The sequence below is a fragment of the Diabrotica virgifera genome, chromosome 7 (genome assembly GCF_917563875.1).
Source record: "Diabrotica virgifera virgifera chromosome 7, PGI_DIABVI_V3a".
Lineage (NCBI taxonomy): Eukaryota > Metazoa > Arthropoda > Insecta > Coleoptera > Chrysomelidae > Diabrotica > Diabrotica virgifera.
In genome coordinates, this window is record NC_065449.1 from 117,693,528 (window position 1) to 117,717,725 (window position 24,198).

General features: G+C 35.0%; 1 protein-coding gene across 1 annotated transcript in view; it reads right to left on the minus strand.

The window, feature by feature from the left end:
- The window catches only part of LOC114334013 (uncharacterized), a 306,742-nt gene that overhangs the window by 19,270 nt on the left and 263,274 nt on the right, over positions 1-24,198 (minus strand). The window contains exons 4-5 of the mRNA XM_050656931.1: positions 10,286-10,447; positions 1,578-1,725 (exon numbers count right to left, since the gene is read on the minus strand). Coding sequence (XP_050512888.1) covers positions 1,578-1,725; positions 10,286-10,447 — 310 coding nt within the window. The remainder of the gene's footprint in view (positions 1-1,577; positions 1,726-10,285; positions 10,448-24,198) is intronic.

Here is a 24,198-nt window from a genome sequence, read left to right on the forward strand (position 1 = left end):
TAATGCTCAAGGCAAAAGAAGAAAGGGTAGACCATCTTATACTTTTGCATTATATCGATGCAAAAAATATCAAAAAACAGAAGGGAGTGGAGAAAACTAGTAAACAAAATTGGACGAAACTCAACAGATGATGCGTAGGACTAGCAACCTCACCATCATACCGCATACTGCTACTTGAATCACCGCAAGGTGCCCTTTGCTCCACTTGGAGATGTATGATTATTATTACCTGTTTTTGGCGCTGTAATGGCTATAAATAAAAACCCCGACTGCCTGTACACAAAAATCACCAACATCTGTGTGGTTATCGAGGATAGTGCTGTAATAAAGTCCACCGCCTATAATAAACTTCTTCCTGCATTCTTATTTAGCATTATTATATTGCTCCGAATGGCTTTACTATAGGAAGTTAATGTTTTAGAAAACTATATATTCATATATATGCACAATATTATTGTTGTCTGATACAACGAGATCCACTTATAACGAGGTAATTAGTCCGCCATTTCAGTTCTCGTTATAGGGGGCGTCTACTGTATTTTTTCTGAATTTTTAAAATTTGAATCTCGATAAAAAATTGTCATAGAAAACCTTTTTTTAATGTATAAAAATTGTTAGGAACACGAATATCAAAAGTTATAAACAAATTACAATAATTTTTAAGCGCCATTTTGGTGGGAAGTTTCATTTAAACTTGATTTTTTACTGCATTTATCGAAAATATATCTACATAAAAAAAAAACCCTTACAAAAGTGGACCCTTACAAAAGTGTATAGTCTATCGGCAACAACCGCGTTTTTGCAATTTGGAAAATAGTAACATTTAATAAATGAATTTTGGCGAATGGATTTAGTGTCCGCAGTCATATAAACCCAAACAAAAAAAATAAATGAATTAAATATCTCATAAACTATTAAATATTTTTTAACCATTTTTTTATATTTTATTTTATATTGCTTAGTTAATGCAAATAATAATTTTTTGCAAATAAAAATTTGTTTTTCCAGCTTTATTTGTAATTATTTAAATAAAGTAAGGGACTAATTTAATTTAGTAAGACTTAAATCCTTCCTTCAGCTTTGCAGAAAAAATTGCAAACTCCTTCATAAAAATATGAATTTTCGCAACAGTTAAAAATAGTAAATTTTTTTCCAAAATGACCTATTTTTCATTATTTAAATAGGTAATAATTTCCTTATATGAATCACATACTTTCTTAAAATATTTTTTGCTTTTACCTAAACTTTGATATACCTAGAATTTGTTTCAATCTGTACATTTTGATGACATTTTGGTTTAAATGTATTGTAATTTTATTTGTTGGACTAAACCAGGGCTTCTTAAACTTTTTTCACACACGACCCCATTTATGATTTTAGTTTCCTGGCTACCCCATAATAAAATATGTTATAAAATCATGAATTTAAATATTTAACATTAAAATCTCTCGTGACCCCAGAATTTTGCTACACGACCCCATTTGGGGTCGCGACCCATAGTTTAAGAAAGCCTGGACTAAACTATAAAGTAAATTCTGGGCTATGTACTTAAATCATAAGCAAGTGACGTCACTAACCTTTGTTGCTGTTATTGGAAGAACTTGATGCGAAAGATATGGATGATTCACCACTACTGACACTATAAAGGCTATCGGATTGCGGTACTGAAGATCCTCTGGAAGTGATTGAATAACCACTTGCTGATGTTGGAAGAATTGGTCCAGTCTATAATAAATAATACAGTGATGAGCGTGCTGATAACCGGAAAAATAACGGAACAAACGAAAAACATAATACGGTGTGATATTAAAAGAGATGAAACTAGAAGAGGTGGGAAATTTAGCGATAGAAACCTATAAATTGTCATTATATTGATAGCTTTCCATCTTTACATCCATCAGACGATTTTGGCAACTACTACTTTGACATTGACAGTTTTAGTTGACATACTGTTTATGCCCTCTTATTCTTTTATTTTTGCCTTTTTTATGACGTGGCAACGTGGTAGTTTTATACCAATATATCCACATATCATCATACGATAAAGTCAGTCGCCAAGCACATTCGCACGAGAAAGGTTCGTGAAGCATACGTGTCGACCAAAATCATATGGGTGAGACAATCCCTTAGCGTGCATCATAATCTCTTCAAAGTGGTCGTGTTTATCAAAACTTTAGACAGTTCAAAGTGTAACGGACTTATCTTATAATTTAGTGTCTTAGAGCGAATAAAGTCAATATCTTTCACACGCTGTAATCACTTAACCAGCATCTTATCCAAGTTATTTATCGCGTTAACTCAGCAAAATTCATGGTTTTCGAACCGTATTCATGGTCCTATCGAGTCAGATTAAGTGTTCAACGTGAAAGAAGAAGATTAAGGACTTTTCGAACGGGCCTTTTAAGTGCGACAATAACAATATATAACTGGGCGACTGCAGATCTTAAGCAACGTTGCGAGCGGCGAGCGACGGCTAATGCGATCCAGATGTGTATCGTATTTCTTATCTCAAAATTCGAGCGTTAAGAACACTTGTTTATCTGTGTTGTGGTTTTGATAACAGTATTCTGGAAACCATGGTGAGAATTCCTTTAAAATTTATTACCTGATTTTTGGGCTTGTTTTGTATTTTCGACGACTGAGATTCCACATGAACGTTTGGTAGGTAATCTTAAATAAATTACATTAGCATTATTTAATAACTATTTTGCGGGTTTATTTGGAACAAATTACATTAGCATTTCATTTATTAATCATTTGCGGATTTATTTTGAATAAATTACATTGTCATTCTATCGAATAATCATTTTTGGGTTTTTTATTTTGAATAAATTACTTTAGCAATTTGTTAAACAATCATTTGCGATATGGAAAGTTTGCGCACAGGAGGCGAGGGAGCTGTAAGAGCAAATTAACAATATTTAATAAATATATTTCTCCATTACATGACAAGATAAAAAAGGGTGACATCATTTCTGAATTAGAAGTTTTACAGACAATCGAAATGTTGAATAGTATCGAGAGCTTAGTTGAATTTAATGAAATTCAGGATCAAATCGAAACTTCAGTCCAAGCAGATCAATTAGCTACGGAAATTCTTGAGCGGGAAGAATTTTATAACAAGCATTCTTCTTTAGTAGCGATTGCGCGGAAAATCATCCGCTACTATGGGGGCGATAAAGCTAGTGAGCGCTCTAAAAATTCATACGCGGGTCACTGTATCTAGCTCAAACCGATAGAGCTCCCAAGATATAATGGAGATATGAATACTTGGTTAGAGTATGCAAATATTTTTGAGTCATTGGTCAACGAGAATAAGTACTTAGATGATATTAAGCGCTTTCATTATTTACGAAGTTCTCTACAAGGCGGCGCGGCTCAAGTTATACGAACTTTGGAATTCACTGCGGAAAATTACGCGATTGCGTGGAAATTAATCAGGGAAAGATACGACAATAACAGACTATTAATATATAATCACGTTAATGCACTATTCAATATAGAACCGATAAATAAAGAGTCATCTAGTAGATTGCGGCAACTAGTTGACATTTTTTCAAAATATTTATACGCATTCAAGCAACTAGGCCTACCTACAGGATCTTGGGATATTCTCCTCATTCATATTATTTCGAGCAAATTTGACACATCTATTTTACGCGCGTGGGATAACAGCAAAACGAGCAACGATATACCCAGTTTTGACGATTTTAAGACGTTTTTAAAATCAAGAGCGGACTTCTTAGAATCAATTGAGGCAAATCAAGCGGAAAAATAGAATACGCGAAATAATTCCCAAGCGGGCGCATATCCGCGAAATACAAAACATTCGAAGAATACTCGCGGTCTATACTCATCGCAGGACACTCCAAACAATACAGATAGTGCGAGGTGTTGCCCTATGTGCAAAGGGGAACATGCTATCTATCAATGCGGCGAATTTTTAAGGCTTTCATCGAAGGAAAGATTCAATAAAGTACGAAAGATGAACCTTTGCACGAATTGTCTCAAGGTGGGACACTACTACAGGCCGTGTAAACAATCAACATGTAAACGGTGCTCTTCTAAGCACCACAAGTATTTGCGCCCCGATAGGTCAAGCGAGCGAAACACACCTTCAATGCAACAACCTGTAGTAAACGCGAGCGAAAATCAAGCGGTAGATGATATGCAAGGCCCTCTAAACACTACGAATTTGACGCCTTCTGCTGTTAGCAACAAGACCATCCCGGAACAGAGCATATTATCTATAGTATTGGTCAATATTGTCGATGGCCAAGGCAATTCATACGCGGTACGAGCGCTGCTGGACTGCGGCTCGCAGAGCTCATTCATCCCGGAAAATTTATGCGATAGACTTCAAATTAAACGAAGCAGAGTAGACATATATGTCTTAGGAATAAACAACGCGTCATCTCCCGTTCGTTTCAGGTGCGCAATAAACGTACAATCCCGTAGCAACACGAACTTTTGTACAATGCTAAACTGTTTCATAATTCCGCAAAATTACAGGCTTCATACCAGCGGTTAAAATAGATATTAGCGATCTAGGAACACCCAACCATTTGCAGTTAGCGGATGATTACTTCTGTGAACCACAACGGGTCGAATTATTAATAGGAAGTGATCTGTTCTGGAAAATACTTGTCACGAACAGAATCAGTTTAGGGAAGAATTTATGCAGGAAACTTCATTTGGTTGGATCATAGCAGGGCCGTACTCTACCCGAAATAACTCAATGAGAAACAGAACAACCAAGTGTAATTTTGTCAACACCATGGAACTCACAGAGCAGTTAAGTAAGTTCTGGGAGCTAGAAGAGGTTTTTAGCGAAAAACCGGCCCTCTCAAGCGAAGAAGTTGCGTGCGAGAAACATTTCGAGAATACCGTAAGACGCGATGCAGCGGGAAAATTCATAGGATCCTTACCGTTCAAGGAACCGATAAGTTCACTCGGAGATTCTTTTCGGCAAGCGAAATATCGTTTTTTAAATCTCAAGCGAAAATTAAGTAAAGACTATAAAGGATTAGGTCAGATGAAAAGTTTGTGTAAAGTTTCGGAAGCGGTAACAGACTTTAGCGAAAAGGGCACACTTTACTTTATGCCGCATCATCCAGTTCTAAAGGAAAGTTCTCTGACCACATGTTTGAGCGTCGTGTTCGATTGTAGCGCTCCAACAACAAGCGGCGTCTCATTAAATCATATTCAAATGGCTGGGCCAACCCTGCAAAATGATCTACTCTCCATTTTATTGCGGTTCCGAACCCATCTATACGTGGTGAGTGCCGACATAGAAAAGATGTACCGCCAGGTGTTGGTTGAAGACGAGCAGAAATCTTTGCAATGCATTTTGTGGCGAAATCGTCTGAAAGAGGCTATTGAAGTTTTTCAATTGCAAAGTGACGCATGGGATGAAATGCTCTTCATACTTATCGATAAAGTGTCTAATGTCATTAGGTGAGGAGTTAGAAGCTAAGAATCCGGACCTTGCTAACATTATAAGGACCGACTTTTACGTGGACGATATACTAACGGGTTTTAATTCAAAGCAAAAGACGCGCGAAACCTGTAAGCAACTTTTTGAGGTCCTCAAGAGAGGAGGATTCACATTGCGTAAATTTTATTCAAATGAACCGGATGTATTAAGAGATATTCAGGATACTACTGCCGCGGGCTCGGTTATTCAATTCGGCGAAAATGAAAACGCGAAAACCTTAGGTTTTTTATATTCACCTCAATCGGATACTTAATTTTATAGTATAAATTCGTCTCTATGTCGTACCGTGACGAAGCGAATTTTATTATCGGAAATAGCTAAAATTTTCGATCCCTTGGGTCTATTAGGCGCGTGTACAATTACCGCGAAAATTATGCTGCAAAGGCTATGGCTGGAGCGTCTTTCGTGGGATGATCCCATACCCGAGCATTTAGCGAACAATTACCTACAATTCAGGAGCGCATTACGGCACTTAAATAAGTTAAAAATACCGCGGCACGTCATATGCTCTCGTGAGGTCAATATTGAACTGCATGGATTTTGTGATTCATCTGAAAGAGTATACGGCGCTTGCATATACGTAAAATCTACCGATACGTTAGGTAGATCACAGTCATTTTTATTATGTGCGAAGAACAAGGTTGCGCCCGTAAAAAACCCGTTACCTTACCGCGTTTAGAGCGCTGCGGAGCAATCATTTTATCGCGTTTGACCAATAAGGTCAAAATGTCATTAAATGTACAATTTAACGCATGCTACCTCTGGACAGACTCCTCAATTGTGATCAGCTGGTTGAAAACTCCGGCTAATTTATTGAAGACATTTGTGAGCAATCGCGTAGCCGAGATACAAGAAACCACGTCATTTGTGCAATGGCGACATGTTCCTGGTAAAGATAATCCTACAGATTTAGTGTCCAGAGGGGTGGAGCCAGAAAAAATAATGGAATGCAACTTATGGTGGCATGGACCCGAGTGGCTCATGCAAGAATCTGATAAATGGCCAAATTTACAAGTTGCGTCTGCTGAAATCAGCGAAGAGCGAAAAAACAAAGGTTTTTGTTAACAAGCTGGACGCAACACACAATGGGGAAGTATTTTCGTTTGAGCGCTTTTCTAATATTTCGCGGTTGAAACGAACCGCAGCGTACGTGTTCAGATTCATTCACCTTTGTAAAAGCAAAGAAAAGACTTCCGATCCCCTTTCGGCGCAAGAAATAAATTCTGCTTTTAATCGAATTTTAAAAATGTGCCAGGCACAAGCGTTTTCTAGCGAACTTGGTCTTTCGAGCCAGATAAGGCTTCTGGAGAAAAACAGTAAGCTCATAAACTTATCTCCATTTCTTGACAGTCAGGGCATTCTGAGAGTAGGCGGTCGTTTAAAGCATTCGGAGTTTGCGTATGATAAAAAGCACCCAATCATTTTAGGGGCAGATCATGTAGTTACGGTTTTAATATTTAATCATTTTTATAAGGACTTAATGCATGCGGGTCCTCAACTTTTGCTCTCTACAGTAAGAGAAACTTTTTGGCCCATATCGGGTAGAAATTTAGCACGGCGTACCGTGCATAAATGTGTGAAAGGTTTTCGTTTGAAATCTAAGCCCATTCAACCAATAATGGGAAACCACCTCGCAGGTGGTCCACCGTTCATCGTGACCGGTGTGGATTATGCGGGACCTTTCTTACTTCGCAATAGAAAGGGTCGAGGTTGCCGATTAATAAAGAGTTATAGGTGTTTATTCATTTGTTTCTGTACGAAGGCCATACATTTAGAATTAGTTACCGAATTATCTAAGGAATAATTTCTGTTGACTTTTAAAAGATTTATTGCGTGTAGAGGCAAGCCTCAAAAGATGGTTTTCGATAATGGACCAATTTCATAGCAGCTAGTTCGGAATTGAGAGCTTTGAAAGAGTTTTTAGAGCAGCACATTCCAGCGATAAGAGAATCCTTGCTAAAGGATAATATTTCATGGTCTTTCATACCTCCGTATTCTCCTCATTTTGGCGGCTTGTGGGAAAGCGGGGTAAGAACAGTTAAGCATCATTTACATAGAGTCTTGGGAAATGCCCACCTAACGTTCGAGGAATTTTATTCGTTGCTTGTGCAAATTGAGGCCATAATAAATTCCCGACCTATTCATCCTTTATCCTGTGATCCTAATGATCCTTCCCCCTTGACTGGTGCACATTTTCTCATCGGAAGACCACTTACGACCAATCCAGATCCAGATCTTTGTCATATTCCAGTTAATCGTCTCTCGAAGTTTTAACATATCCAGCAGCTTTCCCAGCACATATGGGAACGCTGGAACAAGGAATACATCTCCGAACTACAGAAGCGTACCAAGTGGACTACTACTTATGGTGAAGTGACGGAAAACGCGTTAGTGCTTATTAAAGAGGACAATTTGCCTCCATTAAGGTGGAAGTTAGGTAGCGTGATTGAACTGATTCGCGGCAGAGATGGTGTAGCACGAGTTTTTAAGATAAAGACAGACAATGGTATTAGTACTCGTTCCTTCGCCAAAGTGTGTCCGTTGCCTATTTCGGACTAAATTAGTTAAGATATTTGAACAGTTGTTTAGCGGTATTTGTTGGCAGTGTTTGCCAAGGCGGGGGCCATGTTTATGCCCTCTTATTCTTTTATTTTTGTCTTTTTTATGACGTGGCAACGTGGTAGTTTTATACCCATATATCCACATATCATCATACGATAAAGTCAGTCGCCCAGCTCATTCGCACAAGAAAGGTTCGTGAAGCATATGTGTCGACTAAAATCATATGGATGAGACAATCCCTTAGCATGCATCATAATCTCTTCAAAGTAGTCGTGTTTATCAAAACTTTAGACGGTTCAAAGTGTAACGGACTTATCTTATATTTTATTGTTTAATTTAGTGTCTTAGAGCGAATAAAGTCAATATCTTTCACACGTTGTAATCACTTAACCAGCATCTTATTCAAGTTATTTATCGCGTTAACTCAGTCAAATTCATGGTTTTCGAACCGTATTCACCTACAATACCTCTAAAGGAGGGAAACTATCAATATAATGTCAATTTATAGGTTTCTATCACTAAATTTCCCACCTTTTCTAATTTCATCTCTTTTAATATAATTTTTAACCTAACCTGAGGACACACTTATTGCAGGTCTTGCAACATTATTCTAATATCTTTTAAATTGTCTGCCAGTAGAACTGCATCGTCTGGAAAATGCAAGTTTGTTAGATTTTGTCCATCTATCTAGGTACCTTTCTCCCTCCAATCAAGCAGTTTAAAGCCGTATCGAGAACAGTGATAAACCGCTTAGGTGACATAATATCGCCTTGCCGTACTCCTCTGCCAATTCATATGGGATTGGTATTCTCGTGCAGCTTCACTACCATTATGGCGTTCTTATAGATGTATATTAGCTTAGTATATCGATAATTGATATGGCATACATGTAAATCACTCAAGACTGTATCTAATACAACGATATCAAAGGCCTTATGGAAGTCCACGAAGGTAAGGAAAATTGGCCTATTGTACTCAATCGATTTTTTCAATTACCTTCTTAACACTTTGAAGATGGTTATTTGTTCCGAATCCACTACGAAAGCCATTGGTTATATTGTTAAAAATGTTCTACTTACAAGTCTAATTTGTTCTCCATCTCCAGTCTAGTGGTGATTATTATTGTGAAAAGTTTATAGAGATGACTCAGTAAAGTACTTGGTCGGTAGTTGTCCAAATCAGCTGTATTACCTTTTTGTGCATTAGTATCACTAAGGTGTTATACCGTTTGTCTGGTATAGTGCTGTTAAAAAGAGAGAGATTAAACAGATCTCTAATTTTCTTGAGTAAATAGTTATCACCAATCGTAATTGCATCGGCAACCACACAGTCTTCACTAGGGGACTTATTGTTTTATATTTTATTCAAGGCTAGATTTATTTCGTCCATTGTGATATCCGGTAGTAGTTCAGAATCATCCTTGACTTACGATACCCTTTTTAGTTTTTAGTATATCTAGTACAGCATCCCAGTCTAAATTCAATTCTTTTTGGTTTTTATACAGTACATGGTAGAAGTCAACTACAGTTCAACTAATTTTAGGATGTTGTTCTGAAGCTATTTCCTTGTGGCATTTCTATAATTAATGTTTTCTATGGGAAATAAGCCACAATTTTACTAAAAAATGAATTTATTAACGTTTCGAAGCCCAAACCGGGTTTCGTTGTCAAAATACAAAATACAATAGTATTTTGTATTTTGACAACGAAACCCGATTTGGACTTCGAAACGTTAATACATTCATTTTTTAGTAAAATTGTGGCTTATTTCCCATAGAAAATACTTAATTAATTTTAGGATATGTTCAGTATCTGTTGTCATACTAATAAAGTCTGCTTGTCTTTAAACCCCGTCATTTGGTTTTTCCCACTTTCGCGTTTTTTACGTAGAACCTTCATACTTTTGTTATTTTCTATTATCTTTTTAATTTGGTTTTAATTGTATGTTCTAATGTCGCGTCTTACAGCCTTTGAACTTTGTTGATTTCATTAAGTTTTTCAACTGTGGTAAATTCTTCGTTTCTCATGATTTTTCTTTTTTCCATTTGACGCATAGTAGTAGCGTCGTTCACTTTTCTTTCTTTTTAAGTTGTTTGACAATATTGCCATTGTTAATACCATTGTAATAAACGAAACAAATCTATTGTTCGATAGTTAGTTTAAGGTCAGCAAAGATTTGACTAAGTATAATTACAAAAAGTATGTTTTTATGAAATTTGGAACTTACCTTAAGCCGTAAAATTTTCGCCCTACAAATCACACACCTCAGAGGAAGAAGCCTTTGAGATACAGCAATCTGGATAGTTTTGACGAAACATTTTCTACAAACAACAAGATGTCCACAAGGAGCAGTTTGCATTGTAGCTTTAGCATTGATGCAAATCACGCACTAAAACAAGTATGGAGAATATAATTAGCTAACAAGATAATGTTCACTATTTTAGCGAGTAAGCGCAAAATCTTGATCCATTGCTGTTTAAATGCATTAATTTTTTTCGAATCCTGAGAAAACTAGTACCTACCTAAGTATTTTTGAAAAAATTAAACGTAGAATGAAAGATTATATTATTACCGAGGGCCGAAAGTCCCTGAAAACTTCTATGTTTATTTTAATAAGTTACAGAAGTGAAAGAAAAGACATTCTGCGTTTAAATTTTTCAAAAATATTGATTACTTTTTTCAGGATTAAAAAAAAATGAATGCATTTAAAAGGCATTGACTCTAAATTTTGCGCCTCTGCTCTTATATTTTCACCATTCACATTAAAGAAAAAACCTAATTAGTGTCTGTCCAGTAAAAGTAAAACAGGTTGGAATTTTTGTATATATGTACATTTTTCCACCAGCTTTACTTCGTTGTCTCCAATATTGAAATTTCCGCTAGGTACCAGGTTTGTCATGGACTTTGTTTTGGAGATGTTTTTAAGACCCACACTGGCACACACTAACTGAAGTTCATGTAACATTGTACATAACTCCTTGAGGGTGTCAGAGAAAAAACTATGTCGTCTGCGAATTACAAATTTGTTAATCTTCTACCTTCAATGTTCAGACCTCTCTCTCTTCCCAGTTAAGTTTTTTACAAGCATATTCGAGTATTGCGATAAACAGATTAGGCGATAAGGTATATCACTGTCGGACTCCTCTGTCGATTGGGATATGATCCGTGTTTTTATGTAGTTTCACCGACATATGTAGTTGCATTCTTGTATGTATTGTAAATTAACCTTGTGTATCGGTAGTCAATGCGGCATCCTTGTAGTGCTTCCAGGATTTTGCCAAATTCTACCGTGTCAAAGGCTTTATAGAAATAAAGCCTTTAATTTTACTACCCACATAATTTCTACCCTTATAAAAATCACCCCTTGCGGAGAAATTCGAATAGTTTTAGTACTTTTATTATTATAAGTAGGTACTTTATAAGTATTTTTAGTATTATTATAAGGACGTTAATTTTTTTATTTATAAAACAATAATGTTATGAAATATAAAATGTATTGAATCTAATTCAATTTCTTCTTCATGTTTGTCTTCCTCTTCCTTTTCATCCCCACTCCTTTTCATATAAACTTAATCCTTGTTCTCATTTTCGGCCTCTTTTTCATCCTTTTGTTATCCATTATTTGAGACCTATTATTGCAGTTGTCTTCGCTGCACGTATACATGCGGAACTTTACAATGCGGAATACAAAAAATCATTTTTAAGAGCTCCTCGGTCGCTGGCTGATTTGGAGTTGATTGGGATTAATACTCCTACAATATGAGTCCAACTACAGTCAAGTAGATCCATTGTTTTATTCCCCATCCATAACTGGGTTGGTAAGTATAGGTACCCTTTTTATAATGCTCCTTTAAAGAACGAGTTGTTGGCATGAGCGCGGATAACATGACTGCATTATTTGTTCTAGTTGTGAACTTTATGAAAGACTCATATCTCATATTCTGAATATGCACATGCACGTAAAGGCGGAGACAGATATCCGCGCCACGAACTCCGCGCCGTGTGAGCGCCGCGAGTTCTTGGCGCGGTTATTGTTTGTTAAAATTTTTCATTTTGACGATCCAGAGGAAACTTACGAACGTTTAGTAATTGTAGATAATCATGTCTCTGTCCTGTACTTCTACTACATCTTATTTTGGTATTGTTCTGAAACTATTTTCTTGTGTCATCTTATGCAGTTTACTATTTTATGTGGAATAAGCCACAGTTTGGGAACATTTCGGGAACTACCTTTTTCGCTTCCCGGCAACACAAAAATATAATGGTAGGGGAGCCCAAGCGGGGATTTTTGCAGTTACTCGAGTGCGTCAGATTATCATATGGGGAGAAACGTGGTACTCTGCAGATGTACCTCCACCATATATTCGTTCAGGGGGGCCCGAAAAAAAAATCTATCCTTAAAAATACTCAAAATTGTCAGATTAAGATAAGGTAAGTTAAGTACATGCAAAAGAGTCTATATTTCAAAAATATGACGATTTGAGCGGGGCGTACAGAAATGGGTGAGTAAAAAAGTTTCACAAAAAAAAGCGGATATTTCGCGAAATGAACGTCAGATTGAAAAACTAAAAACTACGTGTTCAATATTTTTCAAAAATCTATCGAAAATTACCAAACTTGACCCCCACGGAGAGGGGTGGGGGGTAAATTTAAAATTTTAAATACAAATCCCGCGATCTTTCCCAAAATAAACATCATATCGAAAAACTGCAAAATACACTTTATCAATATTTTTGAAAATCTATCTAATGGTTCCAAACACGACCCCCCACGGAGGTGAGGTGGGGGGTTACTTTAAAATCTTAAATGGTAGCCCCCGTTTCTTATTGCAGATTTGGATTGTTTGTATAAAAATAAACAACTTTTATTCGAAACATTTTTTTGAATTATGGATAGATGCCGCTATAATCGGAAAAAAGGTTGTTGGAAATGGAAAATTAAATTAAAAAATGGGAAGTCCCCACTAAAATGGAAAATTTTACTTAACTTTTTTTGGTTTTAGGACCTAATAATCACAACCCAATAGGTCCCCAAAGCGCTCGAGTAGCATACTTTGCTCCCCTACCATAATATATCTGCTTGTTCCTACAACCAGAAACAAAATTAGAGAACTATAGGTACTTCCAAGTCATGCGTTACCTTTTTCGTTTTCCGGTGACATAATTGTAATGTATCTGCTTGTTTCAACTGCGTAGCTTCACTAGAAACCAAATTAGAAAACTATAGGTTCTTCCAAGCCCTGTGTTCATTTTTTCGCTTTCCGGTGACCCAATTATAATATATCTGCTTGTTCCAACTCAGTTGCTTCACCAGAAGCGAAGTTAGGAAACTATAGGCTCTTCCAAGTTGTGCGTTACCTTTTTCGCTTTCCGACGACACAATTATAACATATCTACTTGTTCCAACTCCGTTGCTTCACCAGAAGCGAAGTTAGGAAACTATAGGCTCTTCCAAGTTGTGCGTTACCTTTTTCGTTTTCCGGTGACTCAATTATAATATATCTGCTTGTTCCAACTCCGTTGCTTCACCAGAAGCGAAGTTAGGAAACTATAGGCTCTTCCAAGTTGTGCGTTACCTTTTTCGTTTTCCGGTGACTTAATTATAATATATCTGCTTGTTCCAACTCCGTTGCTTCACCAGAAGTGAAGTTAGGAAACTATAGGCTCTTCCAAGTTGTGCGTTACCTTCTTCGTTTTCCGGTGACCCAATTATAATATATCTGCTTGTTCCAACTGCGTTGCTTCACCAGAAGCGAAGTTAGAAATCTATTGGCTCTTCCAAGTTGTGCGCTACCTTTTTCGTTTTCCGGTGACCCAATTATAATATATCTGCTTGTTCCAACTCCGTTGCTTCACCAGAAGCGAAGTTAGGAAAATATAGGCTCTTCCAAGTTGTGCGTTACCTTTTTCGTTTTCCGGTGACCAAATTATAATATATCTGCTTGTTCCAACTCCGTTGCTTCACCAGAAGCGAAGTTAGTAATCTATTGGCTCTTCCAAGTTGTACGTTACCTTTTTCGTTTTCCGGTGACCCAATTATAATATATCTGATTGTTCCAACTCCGTTGCTTCACCAGAAGCGAAGTTAGGAAACTATAGGCTCTTCCAAGTTGTGCCTTACCTTTTTCGCTTTCCGGTGACACAATTATAATAATATATCCGCTTGTTTCAACTGCGTTGCTTCACCAGACACGAAGTTAGAAAACTATTGGTTCTCCAAGTCGTGCGTTACCTATTTCGCTTTCCGGTGACATATAATATATATATATATATATATATATATATATATATATATATATATATTATATATATATATATATATATATATATATATATATATATATATATATATATATATATATATATATATATATATATATATATATATATATATATATATATATATATATATATATCTGCTTATGAATGTTTTTTTGATATTGATAACTATTTCTGAAGTGAAAGTCGAAAGGTCAAGTAAACTTGATTTCAAACTCGAATTGTGGCTTATGCCCAAATAAAATAGTAAATCCTATTTTTAATACATGTTATTTTTAGTACAACAATGAACTAACATTTTTTAAAAAGGTCTGCATGTAAATTTTTTTATTTCAGCTTCTATTTCCGTTCAGATCGGATTTAAGTTGTTTCTTTAAATTAAATGGTTCTTTATTGAGGATCCCACAATAATGATTTTCCACGGTAAACATCAATAAGTTAGATATTTCCTTCCGACGGTTTCGACCATTCCATTACTAACAAATATTCAACTCATGCGCGCCAAAACCAACAAACCACTCGCAAACCCGTCCAAATACGTATTGCGAACCATCAAAGCGTTTGTTGAAAAACCGACAGAATTTAGATCGTGGTGCGCCGTGTGCGTGCCGTTTGTGCGTCACTTGAAAACACGTACTAATTTGACGAATACGCTGCGCGCGAGCCGCTCGCACACCGAGCAGAGCGCATATGTATATCCGCCTTTAGTCTTTAACACGGGATCGGTAGCGTCGTTAGAAAAATTTTTACATAAAATAAAAATGTATACCATTTTATTCATTTGCAATGCGAAGGAAAAACTGGCTTATTTTTCACTTTGTACAGAGAGCGCAAACCAGAACTCTAAATCGACGATTATCGACTCTAATTGGAGTCATCATCAGAGAGGCGTAGGTATGCTGTCCTCTGCTCCAAGTGACGACACTCCGAGAGCTTCTTCGCTTCAGCATCTATCTGGCTTGCAAATTTTAGAAGTCATGGAGGTGTTACCAGGAAATGGTCCAATAAGTTTTCAATTAAATATCTTTTAAAAATATTTTAAATATTTTTAAATGTTTTAAATATTTTTATTAGGTTGAAAACTTTGACTTTCATTTAGCAGATGTCGCTAAGCACCTACTCCATAACGTCGGTTGCAATGCGAGGATAAGCTCTCTGAGTTTCGTCACTTGGGACAAAGAACAGCAGACCAATTAGAGTCGAAAATCGTTGAATTAGAGTGCTGGTTTGCGCTCTCTGTACTAAGTGAAAAATAAGACAGTTTTGCCTTCGCATTGCAACTGAATAAAAATGGTATACATTTTTATTTTATATTAGAACTGTCTGACCCGGCGAACTTCGTACCGCCTTAGAAATAAATCAATAATGTTTCAAAGTTCAATAAATAAAAATTAGGTCCCTTTTCCGTTAGAATTTACCAGCTGAACAGACGGGGTCGTGAATTGCAAATTTTTAGAAGTCCCTCTTGTCTTCTTCGCTTCAGCATCCATGTGGCTTGCAAATTTTAGAAGCCATGGAGTTGTTACCAGGAAAATGGTCCAATAAGTTTTCAATTAAATATCTTTTAAAAATATTTTGAATATTTTTAAATGTTTTAAGAGTTATTTATGATATAAGTGTTAAAAGTACACGTTTAAGGCACGCATGTGAAAGTTTGCAGAATGAGCGAAGCGAGTTCTGAAATTCACATGAGTGTCTTAAAAATGCACTTTTTAATACGCATATCATACAATATTTTTTATACAAAGGTAATTAAAGGACAATATCTACAAAAACTTTTACTTGAAGTTGACTGACATTCCATTTTTATATTTTTTTGACATTACATCAAAATTGCCTATACGGTCAATACGAACTGCAGTGCCATAAAACTTTTAAAGCACTAGTGCCTTAAAGTAGCATTTTTAACGCTCGTATGGAGTGCTAAAAATTGCATTTTTAACACGGTTGTAGAAAATAATTATTCATGATAAAAATGTTAAAAGTACACGTTTAAGGTACGCATGTGAAAGTTTGCAGAATGAGCGATAGCGAGTTCTGAATTCACATGAGTGCATTAAAAATGTACTTTTTAACACGCATATTATACAATATTTTTTCTACAAACGTAATTACAGGACAATATCTACAAAAACTTTTACTTGAACTTACTGACATTCCATTTTTATATTTTTTGACATTACATTAAAATTGCCTATACGATCAATACGAACTGCAGTGCCTTCAAAATTTTAAAGCACTAGTGCCTTAAAGTAGCATTTTTAACGCTCGTAAAGAGTGCTAAAATAGTTATTTATGAAACAGTTCGTGAAGTATGATTTTGCGAACGCACTCGATTTTTAGAGCACGAGCGACAACGGAGCGAGTGCTATAAATCGCTTAAGTTCGCAAAAAGTACTTCACGCACAGTCTCATACAATATTTTATCTACAATAAACAAATAGAAAAAGCTGTAACTCTTCGTCACTGGAATTCATTTCTATTCTACAATTTCTAGAACTTTGACATTTAAAAATGCTAACTACTTTCAAACCAAAAAACTGTCAAAACTTTTGTTGTAATTCATTGCTTATATTGTCATCACCATGACAACGCAAAAGTTAAGGATTGTCACCATGACAACTCGAAAGTTACAAACAGTGCGAAAAAGTAAATCTCATGTAAAATACATTGTTACTTCACGCACACTTTAAATCCTTCACGCACTGCTATCTATAATGACAGTTTTCACAAACTAAAAGCTTGTACATAATATGACATAGAGTAGATAATAGTTATTTATGAAACAGTTCGTGAAGTATGCTTTTTGCGAACGCACGTGATTTTTAGATACATCGCGTAAGTTCGCAAAAAATACTTCACGCACAGTTTCATACAATAGTTTATCTACGATAAACAAATAAAAAAACTGTAACTCTTCGTCATTGGAATTCATTTCTATTCTACAATTTTTAGAACTTTGACATTTAAAAATCCTAACTACTTTCAAACCACAAAACTGTCAAAAATTTTGTTGTAAGTCATTGCTCATATTGTCATCACCATGACAACGCGAAATTTAAGAATATTTGATCATATGAAAGTGTGCTAAAAACCCATTGAACGTGTGCGAAAAAGTAAATCCCATTTAAAATACATAGTTACTTCACGCACACTTTAAACCCTTCATGCACTGCTATCTATAATGACAGTTTTCACAAACTAAAAACTCATACATAATATGACATAGAGTAGATAAATAACTATTTTAACACGGTTGTAGAAAAATATGTTTATTAGGTTGAAAACTTTGACTTTTACTTTTAAAAAATCTAACATTTTATCCTTTTCCGTGATATCTCGATGAAAAATCTGGCAACATAGGTTTCCACTCGTAAGTGCCTCGAAGAAGAATGTAGTAATGCACATGTTCAAGGGTACCGGACAGCATAATTAAATATAAGTAGATTGACTCTTGTTAGATAAAATTTAACGACGCGACTGATAACGTAGATCAAAATTTTCAAGTATAATTTTTTAGCATTGTGTCTAATAGTCTTTTTGTACTCAGATAGGTATCTACACATATTATGTAAAAGATTTCTATATTACCCATAAATTAACAGTTGTAGCCACTTTGCGCAAAAATTAGCCCGACGTACTAGCGAAATTATATCCTGTGGTTTAATTGAATGTTTGTTCCGTTTCTTTGTATTTTCTAAATTTTTAAATTTAGTGTTTGGTCCGTTTTCGTATATCCCTCATGTTAGAAATATATATTTTTAACATAACAAGTAAATAAAAATGCTATAAAATTAAAATTTGTTTTAAATACGTACTGTTAGATAAAATCTAACGCGCGAGCGATTACGTGACAGAAAAGAGCGCGACTGTTCCCCGGTTCTTTAAACTTCTTTAAATCTATTTAGCGGGATATCTCTTGCAAGTCCTTACAAAACTATATTGCAGTATTGACTAGCTTGACAAATTTCCTTCTTCTTTTGACAGGACTATGTCCTGTTTCTTCTGCTACAGTCTCTGTTGCGATTCGGAGCTCCAGCTCTCGTACCATCGTTTTTACTTTATCGTACTACATACGTAGTATAATAGACAAAGTTATAGGATCATGCAAAAATTTTTTTCAGATTTCACTTTTTTTCGACGTTCTGGGTCCCCCTGATTCTAAAAAGCAAATAAAAAAACATGTAGGAAATATGTACGTACGTACGTATGTCGCCACCGCCCAGTAAAAACTACTGGACCGATTTCGATGAAATTCGGTATGAGTAAGCTTGAGAGAATTTTGTCGAGAAACTAAGCTTTAAAAAAAACCTCTCAAAGGGGGGCCGAAATAGGGGGGTTATTTGGGGCCCATTTTTGCAAATTTTGACCGAAACGAATGAAAATTAATGCAAAGTTAGCTCATCAATAGGTAAATAGAAATACGGAATTTGACATTTCCAAATTCAAAATGGCGGCCAACATGGCCGACCGCCCACCCGATACATTTCCTTACTTACCTATCTAAAAACTTGTTTAAGACAAGTTTAATTTGAAAAAGTCGTTATATAGCCTAAAGATGGGGCTATAAGAAGAATATTATCGTTTTTCAGAAAAAGTTATGGGTTGCCTATATTTAAGGGGTCAAAATTTGACACAACTTTGAACTAGAGTGTCTCAAAAATGGCTCCAAGGAATTTGTTTATTTTTTGATATATTTTTGATATCCTAGCGGTAAATTGAATGACATTATTCAAATTTTTAACTCCCCATAGGAGGGAAGTTATGAATTTTTTATAAAAAAATATTCGAGTACCCGTAACTTCCTCTGTAATAAAAACTAAAATTTGAAATTTGGCAGACATATATGGTACTTTATTATCTATTATCACAATAAATTTTACTTAAAATATAACTTCCGGTTGAACCGGAAATGAAAAAAAAATCTTAGTTTTTTAGATCCGCCCTGTATATGTTTACATATTTTAAAAGAATGCAAAATTACCTATTTATAAAACTCGTTGCTGTAGCTCAAATACTCGAAAAGTTACAGTAAATAGAAATTTTGCTATAATCTTGTGTGTGTCCTCTCTCACGCGATCATAGCAGAGCATTATTATAGGGCAGTCAATGAGGGTATTTGGCTCCGAATTCCATCCTACTAAATCGATGTACTTGATATTTTCACAGTAAGTAGAGAATAGCTCAAGAAACAAAATCTCCCTATATACTATGGCGCTTTTATCTTGGGGCGGTTCCCACCCCTTCAAGGGGGTGGAAAATTTATTGGTCAAAATAACCACGAAAGTAACTAGAGAACCTATTTCTAAGCAAAAACTGGTCTATACTTTTTTTTTGAGAACTCAATACATTTTGAGTTATGCGTAGTTGAAAACTGGCCATTTTCATTTAAAAAATGACACCTTTTCGGACGGTTTTTTGTGAATACCTTAAAAATTATGCATCGAACTAAAATCACTATACAGTCGAACCCGCTTATTAGAGTACGGGATATAAGAATATCCCGGTTTATGGAATATAAATTCGAGATCCCGAAACGTTTCCATTTACTCCCGAATAAATTTATCCGTTTATTGGAATACGTATTAATAAAGCAATACCGCTTATAAGAATATTATTTTTCAGGTCAAGGAATAAATTTTTACCTACAATTTCAAATTTCCCAAAAATTTCAATTATGTCTTGTACTATGGTTTCTAGCCAAAGGCTTCGAAGGCCTGTAAGCAGTGCTGTTTTATTTATATTATTTGGGTTTGTCAGATACGTAATAAATATTTTATTGCATTGTTATTAGTACCAATTCAATCGTTTACCGACAAATTCAGTCGTAAAATAATTCCCTTTGTCTACAAACTATACATATTGCCACTCAGTTGCCTGTTAAAATTTTTAAGAAACAGTTCGCCCATCCTTGTCGCTTGTAAATTTATAAAACGTTTTCGGGATGGCCAAAGCATTGTAAATTTTCCTAATTTTTATAATTCAGGGCAACAAAAGTGACTAGTATTTTATGTAACAAAAAAAAAACAAGCCACAATTACCGATTATTTTTCAAGACTATAAATAATCTTCTTATTAAGTATATTATTTATTTTATTACGAAAATTTTTACATAATCTTTATATTGCATACATTTCAATTACTGTATGCATCCACACAGTGCTGTTTTTGTGACGGTACGCGCCGGTACGCCGTACCGGTACCTCTTGGAACAAAAAATAAGAAAAAACAACAAAACTATAGACAAATTCCTGAATTGTTTCCTTGCTCCCAAATAGCTTTAAAATTACCTAATTTAGGCTAAATTTAAAAAAAATTCCCGGGTACGGACCCCCTTAGGAACACTTCCCAGACCCACCGGAACATTGCGTACCGGAACCTATATTGTTACAAAAACAGCACTGCATCCACATAATATAATGTAATTGGGTTTTTTTAATAAATACGTTACGCTATTGTATTATTGACATAAAAAGACCTAGAACAATATAAATATACATATTAACATAATATGTACTATTATTAAGTATATTCGGTACACTTATTACGCCTAGCCACCAATGACCGGTTATTAGAATATCCCGGTTATAAGAATATTTTTGCTTGGCACGAAGTATATTCCAATAAGCGGGTTCGACTGTATAAAACATGTTTTAGATTATAAATAACAAACAGATTCGTTCCTTCGTAAATCTATTTATAATACAAAAAGAGATAAGGTAGCTGAAAAAAATTTGTTTTTTGGTGCATGCTAAAATTGGTGTATTCAGTTTGAAATAACAGAGGAACGGTAGGTTTTAGGTGTATAATGCTACCAACGCCTTTTGTAGTATTTGAAAAGGCCTTTAAAACGAGCACCGTTAAATGTCGTTTACATTCAAACTAAGCGAGATATGGTGCCAAAAAATATATGACTAATGTACTTTAACCTGTTTGCTACCAAGTGACTCATATATGAGCCAGATTGAGTTTTCCCATAGACCAGTGTCTCGTCTGTGAGCCGGGGATCCCACTACACATAATGGCAATTTAAATAGCTATGGTCTATGAGGATGAAACTTAAATACTCCCTTGGTAGCGAACATGTTGGAAAAATACGTACATACATAATAAGTACATACTTAACCCCTCATCCACCAGAATTTAAACGCATCGTTTTTCTTCTGCAATACCTTTTAATATAGTGTTATTTCTACTTCAAAAAGTTGGACGGGTTTAAAATGAAAGGTTTTTTAAAAAAATAAGATCAAATTATAGAGCGCATTTTTAAATTTTCTTAAAAATCTTCCTTTTTCTCCATGTAATTCGAAAATAAAAATGTTCCACTCCCGAGAAGGGGTGGGAACCGCCCCCATGATAAAAGTGCCATAGTATATAGGATAGACTTTGAATTAGGAGATTGGGCTCCTCCCAAAATTTCATTAAAATCGATGCAGTAGGATATAATTCGGAGGTAATATCTTTTTCTTACTCTCGCGCATTGACTGGCGTAATAGAAATATAATGAAAATGCAAATATTGTAAACTATTAATTTCTCTGAAAAATGAACTAGTTTGAAATAAAAGTATGACTAATATTCTATTGATTTATGCAATAATCTATAGTATGTCCCCGAAATATGGCATCGAACATTTTCCCAAATGCAGGAATTAATGATGCGTAGAACCATAAAATATTTTCAAGTATACAAGGTGTCTCTAAAATATCAAAATAATGAGTAACTTTGTTATGTTTAACTTTGTTATCTAGTACGATAACGATAATAGATCGGTACGATAAAGTTCTCGGGCGGCCCTTCCGTCCAGCGTTTTTTGGGTCTTCGTTTGGTGTTGGGTTTCGGTGTGTTCGCCCATTTCGACATACGTTCAGGGTCCATCCGATCTACGTGACCAACGAGGAGGGCATGCGTCGTTGTGCTCTTGTCCATCTCACTACATCATGAACGCCTAGCTCTTTCAATGTGTCGCAAAATTTTCTATTTGTACGTATCTGTACGGTAATAGCATATTATGTGCTAACACATATATTATATACCTAATATAACTCAGTTTTTAAGCTATAAAGTGCTTACAATATCATTTGGTAGGTGTTTTAAGGGCAATAAGATCATTTAAATAATTCTTTTTAAATGAGTTGTAATTGAAAGGGCATGAACGAGTTACTAAGCACGAGCAAACTTTGAAGATCCATATCTTAATAAATGTTTTTCTTACAGAAAAACAACACAACTAAAATCTTCAAAAAAGTAAAACCTGCATTTTCTTAATCTTTGAGATTTTTCGTATCACTAATATTTTTAAGTTCTCTAAAAAACATTTTTTTACTTTAAAACCAAAATTTTTCAAAAATAATCACTTTGAACCGGTCAATATTACAGATCATACATATAAACAATACATAGGTACATAAAGTAAAAAAGGAACCAGCTGTTTTTAAATACATTAAAAAAGTTTTGATGAGTTTCCCACGAAAAGTGCTTCATGTTTCAGTTATTTCACGTTGCTAAATTTTGCTAATTATATTTTTTAGAAATATTCTTTTATAGAAAAAACGTGGAGAAAATGGATTTATAAATATTTTTAATTACTTTAATACCTAATTTAAATCAATTTTAAATCGGTATTTTGGATCAATGTTATTTTTCGCTCTTTTAATTTTTAACCCTTAAAAACAATCCCTACATTTCTAAAACAAAAAACACATTGAAAACATAATTTATTTATCTCATTATTTAATTACTATGATACTTTTTTCTCATTTACAAAAAAAACTTTTTGTAATTTTACATCCCTTAAAATCTCATGGTGGAAGATACGTAGAAAAAAATCATCTTTGTAGAAAAAAAAACAAAATTTATATAAAAGATTTATAGAAAAATATGTAAAATTTTTTTAAGCATTTTAAAGAAAAACATAGTCATATCACTAATTCATTCTAATCTAAATCACTGTCACCACTGTCATTCAATTCGTCCCTTCCTAATCTTTGTCAAAGATTGGAGCACCTGCATATCCTCCACGTGTAGCGTTACAAAAAAGCACGATCTTTCTTCAGGTGCATGACGCGCTGCATCTTCTTGTGCTAATGCAAAAAAATATTTTTAGTAATTCCTGCGGCTCAGATATTTATGTATTTTTGTGGGATGCAAATATTCATTAGCATTATTCCACCTCCTATCAATTGGATTGAGAGCTTTATCGCCTAGCCAAATTTAAATTTAGTAATAAACTCTCTTAATGTTCTCATCCAAATCATCTAATGTAGGTACGAAAAATGCCAATTTTCCAACAGTTATTTTCACCAGTTTCTGTGAAAAGTAATTAGTCGGTACGTATACAGAGTTTCCATTCTCGTCTGCTCCAAAATTCGTATAATCTCCAAAAGTGAAAAAAAAGTTGTTTGGTTTTTTTAGAATAGCTCCGTCCATTTTAGGCATACCGTATTCGTTTAAAATAGTTATTTTCCTAATTAGTGCGGAAAGTGATACTTTCACGCACGAGACTGCCGTTGACTCGAACGACGCGATAGCGGAGTTCGGGCAAGCAGCCGCGTGCGGGGAAGACACTTTCCGCATGAGTTAGGAACAATATTTTTTCTAGGGCCGTACGTTTGGAAAAAAGCCACAAAAAATAGAGTTATATCAATTTTTATTTAGAAGTGAAATACACAAATTAATTCTTTGACAAGGTTGTCAAAACCAAACTTTCAATATAATGGGTTATATATATTGGTTTCCATGACGACGATTCAAAACCATTTTAATTGTCTACTGATCTGACTTTTAAATATTATGTCAAAATAATTTTATTTCATCGAACTATCAGTAGTAATTGCACAAGAGCCCTGAAATTATTGAATTTT